Source organism: Zea mays, chromosome 10 (genome assembly GCF_902167145.1).
Source record: "Zea mays cultivar B73 chromosome 10, Zm-B73-REFERENCE-NAM-5.0, whole genome shotgun sequence".
Taxonomy (NCBI): Eukaryota; Viridiplantae; Streptophyta; class Magnoliopsida; order Poales; family Poaceae; genus Zea; species Zea mays.
Genome location: NC_050105.1, coordinates 70,525,597 through 70,537,351, shown reverse-complemented (window position 1 = coordinate 70,537,351; position 11,755 = coordinate 70,525,597). Strand labels below are relative to the sequence as shown.

Below are 11,755 nucleotides of genomic sequence, written 5' to 3'. Positions count from 1 at the left end.
GTTGGTAGGCAAGAGCTAAAAAATTGAGCAAACAGAGCAGGCGGCAAAAAGCATACCAAATGAGCTCGGGGTGTGTTCTTATTTATATGACTAGTGCGTTGCAAACTGGAGGGCCCCGATTGTCATTGATTGTTGCTATCCTAGCAAAGGGAAGGTGTTTTTTTGGACCTTCGGCTTAAGGCCTTCGTCCATATCGCAATCTGAATTCGTCATTCTAACAAATTAATATTGCGAGGGGCTACTGTTGGGGGGCTTTGGCTTCCGAAGGTCCTCAAAAACATGATTTAACAGTGTTTCTGGAGTATAATACATGAATAGGTACCTTCGGACTTGGATCAGAACCACAATGCAAGAAACACAAAGAATACGAAGGTTGACGCAGAGCCGAAGCTATGCGCAAGGAAGCTTCGGCCGGATAGCAGAAACGGGGAACCGACTTAAAAGGGAAAAGGCTATTTAGACCTCGATAGATCACTATAGAGTCATTAGCAAATGTAAAGGGCATGGGTGTAATTTTACATGGGCTGTGTCCCGTGCCTATAAATAGATGAACAGTGATCCCGTACTGTTCACACTGACTGGTCATTTTGCTTTGGCAACACGCTTGTACCTTTGCTGTCTATCAAGTCAAAGGTATCAAATGTAATTCAATATTGTTTCATTCCTTCATGATAATATAATAAGAATGAGTTGATAATGTTACACAACTATTTATATTGTCTTTAGTATTCATTTTCCTTCTGACATCTTCATACCTTCGAAGTTCGAAGGTATGTCTTTCATAACCTTCGTCTGAAGATCATTATGTCCTAAGGGAAATAATGTTTCGAAGGACGAAGGGCATTAATATTTAACATTTTGTGTTGCTTTGTTCTTAATTCTTAGCATTTGAGAACAAGTCCCCAACAGCGAGCCATCAAAGAATGCATGTAGGAACATTCTGTCTGAATTAGTATAAATCTTACACGCACCGAGCATATCATCTAAATCACGGAACACTCACATACAAATTTATTTGTCGAAGCGTAGGTTCGAAACGCCGACATAAATATTTAGTGTCTAAATTATTCTAAACGCAAAGAGTTTCAACTTTAAAATATTGAATCTTATCAAGCAAGACGACTTTGGTGTAGGGTGTCTCTCCACCTGACGCCATTTGAAAAAAGAAGCTATTTTGTTATTTTTAAAATCTAAAAATAAGAAGCAAATTCAAATGATAAAACCACCAACTTCAATTTAGTAGATCTCTTCAACCCTACAAATGTGATATAAAGTTTGTATTTATCCAACTCTAGTTCAAAAAACTATGTTTTTTTAATATATTTTTATACGTGAGCCATTTTTTTGACCGTGGTTGGAATTCGTTTTCTAGAATTGATGTTTCTAGAAATATCTCTATTTCTAGCTGTATTAGAGACGGTATTTAACACCAAATCCTCTACGCATGGATTTCCATTTCAGACTGTATTCTCATTCATCACGTTTTCTGATGCCCAAATTGCATTTCCCCAATTGCAGTGGTGATGATCCTCGCTTGTGGAACGGCCACTGCAAGATCTACTTTGAAGTGTACACCATCAGCGATACTCTGAAGCCAAGATTTTGCTGCGCTGAACTTTGAAGGGGTTGTGCTACTTGGTTGCCATCAGTTGAGCTTAGGGGGCAGGTTCGGCTCTTGGTCTCTTCTCTGCGATGCAGTATGTGCTTGTTTTGGTAATCAATATCACATTCGTATGAAGTAGATGGACAATATAAAGTAGACTGGTTCTATCGTGGAATACATTGAGCAATTGGATCAACGAATTTTGTGTTATAACTCTGCTTATGATGATGTCTACTTTGTCACTTGATTTCTTGGTGGGCTCAAGGAGGGTTTTTAGTGATCTCGAATCTGGGACTGCCCAAGTTATTCTAGTTGTTCAGGAACAAAGTCCATTTGACCCTAGTCTACTTCAGTTAAGCGGGACAAAACTATGAGATTTAGAGGCTTTGTTGGTAAATAAGAGATCCTGACATTATGAGATTCAGGTAGTGTGGCTACTTTTATCCATGGCACTTTGGTTGCTCAAGTCTAACATCCACAAGCTACTTGTGAATTGCTCAGGTACTCAATAACTGATTGTACTCTCATGGACTCCACTACTACAGTGCTTATCTTCCATGGTTTCAATGGTGTGTCTAGGGCCACTCATTCAGCTTTGATGCCCGAGTTCTTCCACTCAAAAAACTTTGGCATAAATCTTGGCATTGATTGGTTGGAAGAACACAGTCCCGTGTAGGCTCTTGCTCATCATTTGGTGGAGGACCCCTTCTCCACAATTTTGAACATGGTACTCCCATCATTAGATGCACTCCCATCTTCGGAGCCACTATCATCATTAGATAATAATTTGAGTTCACATAACATTACACAAATTAATAAAAAGGGTTCATATAATAGTACACAAATTAATAAATAGATTTCACGAATTAATAAATAGAGTTCACATCATCATGTGCTGCTTTCTAGTTGTCCATATAATCCACCCAAAGAAATCCTAGACTCCCAATAACAGAAACTGAGCCAAACTGAAATAGGAAGCAAACTGAAATTGCTACTTGTTGCTTAAACTGAAATGCCAAAACTGAAGCAAACCCAATCTTTGAACAACACACATCTATGAACTTGGACTAAATTAATAAAATAGGAGGTGCAATTTCACTGGCATGTCCAACTGAAAACATATCATGAGCAGCAAGCATATCATAGAAACACAGGAATCACAGATTGAATTATTAACCAGAGGCGCATACTGTCCACTGTATACACTTTCAAGTATATTTTTCACAATCTAATAAAACACCAGATAGAGAGGTTTATGATTTTTTTGTTTTCTTGGAAAATCACAATTTAATTAGAAGAGGAGGCTAGCCCAAGCAGCAATAAACGCAAAGCCCCCCAATGGTGCCGGTGAAGAAAACTTCATGTCTTCAAGATAAGCCACGGTGTAGCACCTAACAAAATTGTACATCCTCTGTCAATAACGATTTTATGACACAATTCCAATGTAAATAAAAGATGTCAGAAGAACAAATTTATTTTTCTAATTCAATGTCTTCTGATAATTTACGTTTTGGTTAGGGGGGACAAATGCTTACGTTCCAGAGAAGAGCACGATTCCAGCGGTGAGGAGCCCTCCGAACTGCAAACACGTCAAGAATCAGAGAGTCCATGTAAATTAATCGGGAGGTATCGTAACAACAAAAATATTGAAGCGGGCAGCATTGGTACTCACAACGTTGGGGCGCTTGGTGATGGGCGCCCCTAGCAGCGCCGCGGTGTGGACGAGATGGTACAGGGATGCCGTGTGGCAAACCAGCCAAAACCATTCACGACAAATTATATAAAGCAAATCGCTAAATTGGGAGGAATGAATCGGAGACCGTAGAGGGATGTGGATGATGGAGAACGTCATCTACCTCTTTGTACGCGGGGTTCTTGGGGCGGAACATGTGAGCGCCGTAGGTACCGAGCCCCAAAGTGGCAACCCCTGCTCAAATCAACCACTCATCTCGGTGGTTTGATTGAGGAAAGAGGATTCCAGGAAGAAGGGGGCGGGGGAGAGGACAAAAAGAGTGAAGAAAAAAGGTGGGTTACCGGAGACGGAGGCCACCTTGTGCCACAACATCAGATCCGTCGCCGCCTGGAGGTCAACCACTAATCTTGGCACACATGGTCATCACACGACATGAGCACAGGAGCATGAGGGACTCACCGGAAAGGCCATCCCGACGGTGTCTACCTCCAGTCGCGCCTAGAGGTCGTCGTAGAGCTGGTACTGGCCGACATCGCCTCCTCCCACTATGCCTCCAGTTTTCAAGAATGAATAAGCCATGCATTAGGACTAATGCCATGTCATGATACGATACCCGAAGAAATCAAGCACATCTGCGACTTGATTAGCGAGATCAGCAACAGATGGCACCAGCACATCTGACGACATTGGAGCTGCTCCCATCTGTAGGACTCTTAACAAAAGCCACACAGCAAAGATCATGTAAGTAACAAACTCGAAATACAGACACAACACACCTTGTCACAGGGATTGAACCAACATCACTGACCTCATGCCCCTGGGGATTGATGTGGTAGACGCAGAAGTTGTGTAGCAACAAAGACGCCACTTCCGGGCAGAAGAAAAATCCTTGGAAACAGGACATGTCTGCCCAAGCCAATAGGAAGCAGCGAGATATAAACATTGTTAAGTCTTGGTAGTGAATCAGAAAAAAAATCTTCGATCGACAACACTTACAGTTCAGAGCTACATCTGGGTACGTTATAAGCGCTGGCTTGTCCTCGTCTCCGTACACGGCAATGGTCACAGAACCACATCTCTGTAAGTAAGCAAGATGAAAAAGCATGATGTTCATGCTGTTACCCAATACATAAGTAGCTGTTAATATTCATTTACACTCTAAACTCTAAAGTAACTTGCCCTTGCGAAGTCTTCCTCACGGGATTTTTTTCATTATATATCCAATCACCAGAACAGATGAGTCACATAGTTCCTACATCAAAGAGGGAGACACTCCAAATCAATGCACTCTATAATTACAATAAGTGTTCAAGAAGAAAGCAAGGGCAAACTTACCCTTTTTATTAGAGTAGCCAAGGTGAGAAGCAACTGCTGAAGCCTTTGAACAATTAAAACACCAGGAACCTCTATGCTACATTCATTAGCTGGACCAGTGAAGTGTATCAGTTCCCATCATCCCTCACAAGGACAAATGTTCCATTATGTAATACAGCAATTGCCACATTCTATCTTGAGGAAAGTTCTAATAAAAAATGACTTGCTAAAAATAGCCTGAAAATAAAACCTGGCTTTTCAGTCCTAGTGTATAGGCTTACCTACAGAAAGAACTCTCCAGTTCTAATTCTGGAGCTCAGAAATTAAACCTTTGTCAACTCTTGAAGTCGCATAAAAACAAAAACTTGCCCGGCTCCATTCTAACATTAATTCAATCAGAGAAAGATTCCCACTTTTCGCAAGAAGTGCTATAGAGCCAAACAAGTGTGAGCTTGCGACCTTTTCAACAAAGCCTGACTAATAAAAGAAAATAGGGGGAACTTGTAAGCATATTTATTTATTTATTTTGTGAGTGCCTGTTATGATCTTTTTTAAAAAATATACAACTATTAAATATTAGAACAACATTATTTTCACAACAATTTCATAAGGGCGCATAGGGTTGGTATGGAAGTTTCGACAGTTAAGAAATATTTTGTGCTGAAGCAAGAAGCTTCGACAGTTAAGAAATATGTTGTACTCAAGCAAATAGCCAACAAGTGTCTTAAATGTTCAAAACTCAAAGGCAGTGACAAAAAACCATTATTTCTGATATGAAGGATAACAATTACATAAGATCAATTCAAAATTCAATGGTCCCATATTTCATGATGAACTTGACATGGGTTATCATGCACTTGATTTTATCAGGACATAAGATAGAAACATTTGACCATGCCTAAAGATTATTGAAACATATGCTAGTAAGCAAAAGTTTAACAGGAAATTGCCACCAGATCAGCAGTAAGAAACTGCCTTTCCATTAGAAATGACTGATTTCTCATTCATTTTTGTTAACATGATGCCATTCTTTGAAGACGGCATGATAAGATAGACACCCCATGGGCCATGATGGGTAAGTATGGCAAGAGGAAGCAAATATTGTCGATGTGAACTTCTGAAGATGCAACTTCAGAGGGATGTAATAATAATGTAGATAAGTAGAGCACCTCATTAGTTGGCATGCCCTCTGCATAGCAGATTGCCTGAAAAAGGATAGAAGAGGATATAATCAGATGCCCATCACTTGCTCAGTTTATGAACTCTTGTAAGCTCTACTGATCCAGTAGCAGCAAGCATTTGAACTATTTATTGGGCTAAAACTTGAACACAGGGAACCCGTCAACAACAAGATGATGTAGCCCTAAACGGGATCCTAAATGCAGATATCAAGGATTACTGCAAAGTTGAGCTTTTAGCCAAGTTCCTAAAAAGACATCAAGGATCCTAAACATTCGAGCATATGACATTAATCAACAAGAGAGAAAAACGGAAAAGTTGAGCTTTTAGCCAAGTTCCTGGGACAATCTATCAGCGAGAGGATTTCCTTGAACAGTACGACACTATTAAACAGTAAGATCTTAGCCAACTCATCTAGCAAAACAATGACGAATCGCGCCAATAGACACAAAACCAAGCTACTCATACCATGGTCAGGTTGGAGTAGCGCAACCGCCGAAGCAGCTCCTCTACCCCGGGCCGCAGAGCCACCACCGCTGCCTCCCTGGTGCAGGAGGGGTCGAGGAGGAGAGAGGCATCCAGCACGAGTCGTACGGGCTGCCTGGTGGCCATGGCTTAGGGGAGTGAGATGCCAATCACCAATGCCTGAATTCTATTCCTGGCTTTCTGCTCGGCGATGGGACTTGGGGCTGTCGGGCCGGACGCCTGCTGAACCTGGTCACCTGCAGTCGGGCATAGGAAAGGGACCTTGGTGTGGTCAGTGCCGGCGATGTCCACGGCTGTGGGATCCTCGCACCGGCATGCCTCCATCATGTCGCCTAGAAGCCTTCGCGCGTCCGCTTGCGCAGGTCGACACGGCCGAAGACGCCACTAGCCTTCGCGCATCCACTTGCCCAGGTCGCCAAACGCAACCTCGCATCGTCCAGATCCCCGCCTCCTCCGTTCACGAGCGCATGTCCGTCGCCCTGCCGCTGCGCCCACAGCCCACGAGGCAACATGCCACATCACTGGAGCGTGGATAAGTCAGCGGATGCATACAGAAACCGGCCGGTGTCCTCCTCATCATAGTCACCTTCATCCTCACCACCCCCATCAACGCTTGCATCCATGCTTCCATTCCCTATGGAGCCATCCGATGCTACCTTCTAGATCTACGATCCCGGTAAGATTAGCTATGGAGTGGGTGGGATCGAGTGGTGGGCGGCGGAGAGACTACTGGCTAGGAGGAGCAGTCAGATCTCGTGGAGCTTGGGGAGTTGGCGGCGATTTGGGAGGCGTGGGTTGGGCATGCACGGGCGAGATGCGGCTAGCAGCGCGGCAATTTGGAAGGCGCAGGGACTGTGGGCCTCGTGTGGATCAGGCGTGGGGGAGCGGAAGGCGTGGTCCTGGGCGAAGATTTCGGAAGGCCGACGCTCTGCTCTCCATGGAAAGCATTGAGTCGGGATTGCGCGGTCGCGAGGAGGGAGGAGAGTCGGGGCCTGAGCGTGGGCGAGGAGAGTCAAGCGGAGGCGTGGTGAAGCTTGGTGGACGCCCTCGTTGCGTCCTTATAGAGTAGTAGTAGATTTAGTACTTCATGGATTTTAAGCGACGTGGCGTATTTTTATTGGTTGGAGCACGACCACGCAAAGGGCCACAGAAACCACGGGCGCACATGATCCTAACATGGGGCAGTTTTCAATTGACTATGGCTGCATGCACATGCGATAGGGACCTTGGCTATTTTTATTTCTTGCTTGCATGCAGATTAAATTGCATATGCATGGGGCGGGGCTCAGGCATCGGTTTCCTTTTCCAACGCATGCAAACATAACGGATCACTAACGGAGTGGTTGCTTACTTCTTCTCGGTTGCAAATCGCAACCTGCACGACGCCAACAGCAGGGCAAAACCGGATCGCGCAGGGGGGGTAGAGGGTGGTGCCGATGGCTTGCCGGTGACGGCGCGCACGGTGGAGCTCACTGACCGGGCTCTCGCGGGGCAGGGCTAGCATGCACAGGCATGGCGCAGCGCAGGGACATCGTGAGAGAGGCGGGCTGGGCAGGGGCTCCATGGCTAGCCGGGAGTGGAGCTCGCCGAGGCTGGCCGCCACGCTGTCGTGCCAGGAGCAGGGATGGCTAGCTGGGCAAGGGCGCGACAGGGTTGCTCGCCGAAGCAAGTGCACGAGCCGGCGTCGCGCGTGTGGGCGTCATGGGAAGAAGAAACAACGGACCATGACAGAGAGAACGAAATACTCACCGGGAACATGAGTGGTGAGCCGGACAAGACTCCATAGCGGCTGCATGCCAGACGGACTAGGGAAGAACAGTGACGAATGGGGCTTCTCCACACGACGACGAGCTCGACGCAGCGGCTCTGATGCAGGCGAACACGGCGAGGACGAACTCCGGTGCGGCGGTTTCGATGGAGAGCTCCGAACGCGTGTCGGGATGGCGAGGTGAGGACTGGGCGGCGGTTTTGGAGACATCGGGTGCTGGCTATTGGGGAAATGAAGGAGGGAAGAGGAGAGGATGTGCAGACGCTCGGATAGGACAGCGTGGGCGCGGACGTCGGGTTTCTCGGCGTCGTGGGCGAGTGCCGCAGCGCGCAGAGCGAACAGAAAGCAGTTGAGAAGATGAACAGGAGGTGGGCGCATGGCATGCGCGGTGGCGGCGGGTGGAGAGCGCGCACGTGCAATGTGCGAGCGAGGCGGCCGAGCGCGGCCGCTGGACCGCGGGGAGGGGCGAGCTGGGCTGGCCGAGAGGGGGGGCCTGGGCCCAGTTAGGCTTTCTCCCTTTATTTCTTTGTTTCTTCCTTTTTCTCTTTTCTATTTCCTACTAATTCAAATCGAATTCCTTATTAAACGCATACTTCACAAACTCACTCATCAAACAAAGTGAAAATATGTTTTAGCATGATGCGACAATCAAGACACCTATAGAATTTTGCTTTACTAGGCTTACACATCGATATAAAATAAAATAATTCATCACTATTTACAAAAAAAGAAAAGAAAAGTAAAGAAAAGAGAGGGTAACACCTGAATTTGGTGGATATTAAGAAAGAATTGTATACCCCCAAAATCAAAGTGTTACAGGGCGCAATGGAGAAAATTAGGGAACAGATGGCTGAACTATTTCGAGATAGGCTCGGAGTTAGTGTAGCAGAGTAGGGCAATAATATCAAAAGCCATATGATCACCAGTTTGGCGTTGTCCCATACCCACAAGGGGCATAGCAAGGATACCAGAGTTTTCATTTTTTTGGTAAAAGTGGTAGAAGTACACACGAATATGTAGCCTAGTTCCTAGAACACCTAGGCGAATTGGCCAATAGGAAAGCTTTTCGTGTTCATTTATTTTGTTTTTCCCTTACTGGTACAACTTTTGCATGGTACATCACCCTACCTCCTAATTCCATTAGTTCCTCGAATGATATAGAAAGTAAATTTCATGAACATTTCTTTTCCAGGGAATATGAATTAGGGTTGACTAATTTAGCCTCAGTCCGACAGGGAAGTGAAGAATCGGTTAATGATTATATCTGGAGGTTCTAATATACTAGAAACCGATGCTTTCAGATCCATGTCACTAACAAAGAGCTAGCAGGGCCAGCTTTTAATGGGTTGCGATCCTATGGCACCCATGTCACACCCGGATTTAAGAGATAAAGTCGGGTGTGTCTCATATGTGCGCCTTAGAAGAAGAACACATATAATAACAAAGTGTATAGAGATAAATGTCACAATATCATAAAAGTAATTATTACATAGCGAAAGTCTTACAAAAATAATGATAAATATAAAGCGAACTAATGTCCATCCATGGCGCCATAAAGTTGACTGGGAGACGCCACCTAGATCAACTCGTACTCCTCGTTGCACGGCTCCTCCTGGACCACCTATTCTTCTCTTGTGGGGGGTTATATATCGCAAGTGTGAGCTCACTAAAGATCATAGCTCAACAAGTTGTGGGGAATAATGTGTATGAACTCACCAAAGGTGGGAGTTCATGTGAAGTGTAAGGTCGATCAACAATAGGGGTTAAAGCTAAGCATTGCTTTTAATAAGTTGGTCAAATTTTATTAGCAATTACTAGATGTAAGTAAATACCATACCAGAATAATAATAGAGCAAAATTAATAATACATCCCATGCAATGCAAATGACAAATTGAATTTAGTTCCATAGTTTAATCATGCGAGAGTCCTGAGCTGCTCATGACCGCGAGCATGGCTAGTATACCAGTTTTACACTCTGCAGAGGTTGTACCCTGTACCCACAAGTCATGTTACCCATCTGCCACGGGGTTGTATGGGCCCCATACATCTCTACCAAGGAAGCGAGGCAGGATAACACTACGAGGCCTTTACAATGTTCCACTAGCTTCAGAAAACACGCTACAGTTTCTAGGAAGAGCAATGCAGGAATCCCCGTCTGACCGCCATCACAGCAAAATCAACCCGGAAACCTCCCTACACGCCTACTGCCCTTCCCCCTATCGGGTAAGGTCTCCACTAGCTTTCCTAGTTAGTCAGCCAAGGGCGTCCCATTCCACCCTTGTGGTGGCACATGTTTCTCAAGTTAAGCTCCATGTTCCAATTAAAATAGTAATCTTATCATGAACAGAAATAGAACAATAATAAATAATTGGAACATAATCGTAATGTAATATTAATTCCAAAACCATATATAGCAATAGTAATGACTACCCAAAAATTTAGGGGTAAATAAGGTGAAAAGATAATCAGACTAGGGTGACCTATTGGGTCCCATCAAAATTAAGTCTAAGCATGAATAAGTGATAATAAAGAACATTATTGGGTAATAAAATTAGTCAAGGGCACAACTTTCCTTCAATGAGCTCCTGCTCAGCAACTTCTACCTGCTGAACACCTCACTCCTCAGCCACTGGCTCTTCTACTCGCCACAATACAAACAAGCATAGTACAAGGGAAAAATTAACATCACACCAAACATGTATACAAAATACATATTAATAATCTACACATTAAAACAAGATCATAGGAAAAAGAACCACTAAATTCGGAGTTACGGATCCCAAGTTATGATTTTCCGAAGTATTTATGTGTTTGGTACAAGATTAATTAAGTGATCAAATTTAATGTGGTTTTCATGCTAAAATAGTGTTACTAAGTTATAAACAATATTATTACAAAAATATAGGAACTGTAATGGATCAATTTGGACTTCATATGAATTTTCTAGGAATTATACAAGTTCTTAGTAATTATTTTTACATTAAAAATCAATTTCTATTTCATTTTCCTTGATTTTCTATTTTCCTGGACTGCGCGCATGACTCTAGAGAACATCAGGGGTCTCAACGCAAAATTCCCTAGACTAGGATCTATCCCCGCAGTGGACTGCGGGTCGATTTGATTAAAGCAGGGGGTCTCTTTTGTAAAACTACCAGCCGAAAGGGTACGCGAGAATCTCAGCCATCCGATCTAAACTCTACGCTACATATTAGATTTAATCCGCCCAAACATTCCGACCGCTAGATCTAAAGTGAACGGCTCGAATTGGACGTACCAACGACCGAACCGGTACGCGCCCACGACGGTCGGATGATGGATCAATGGTTCCGATTTAAAATACGAAAGATATCCCCTGGTCTAATCTACGCCATCCGACTCCGATCAGACGGCACAAACACCTTCTTCTCTAATGCCCCGCTCTTTCCCCCCTCGATGTCACACCACGCCGCCGATGGACCGATGTCTTCGACGATGCCAATCGAGCTCATTACTATGTTATACTGCAATTAGAGGTTCTACACGTTCGCAAGACGAAAGCGAGTCGGTTGGAAGCTCACTCATCGGTGATTAGACATCGGTTGTGGCTGCCCACGTTCCGCGCGAATTCGTGGCCGAGAGCGGGCAACGACGACGAATTGCCCCGATCCGATGACCCCCAGACCCACTGGTTGCTACCACCGCGTGCGCAAACCCGCGGCGAAGACCCTGAGC

At 44.6% G+C, this 11,755-nt stretch overlaps 1 protein-coding gene and 1 long non-coding RNA gene across 2 annotated transcripts; both read right to left on the bottom strand.

Moving 5' to 3' along the window:
- Window positions 1-2,894: 2,894 nt before the first annotated feature.
- Window positions 2,895-4,109, bottom strand: LOC103642502 (transmembrane protein 256 homolog). The gene is made up of 7 exons (XM_008665762.2): window positions 4,105-4,109; window positions 3,910-4,008; window positions 3,638-3,702; window positions 3,459-3,530; window positions 3,276-3,364; window positions 3,139-3,182; window positions 2,895-2,994 (listed from the first exon to the last, which is right to left on the bottom strand). The coding sequence occupies exons 1-7, from the start codon at window positions 4,107-4,109 to the stop codon at window positions 2,895-2,897; spliced, it is 474 nt and encodes a 157-aa protein (XP_008663984.2).
- A 345-nt stretch (window positions 4,110-4,454) lies between these two features.
- On the bottom strand, window positions 4,455-4,984 carry LOC103641189 (uncharacterized). Its single transcript, XR_002265935.1, has 3 exons — window positions 4,892-4,984; window positions 4,632-4,720; window positions 4,455-4,548 (listed from the first exon to the last, which is right to left on the bottom strand). It is a non-coding gene; the product is annotated as an uncharacterized lncRNA (long non-coding RNA).
- Window positions 4,985-11,755: the final 6,771 nt, after the last annotated feature.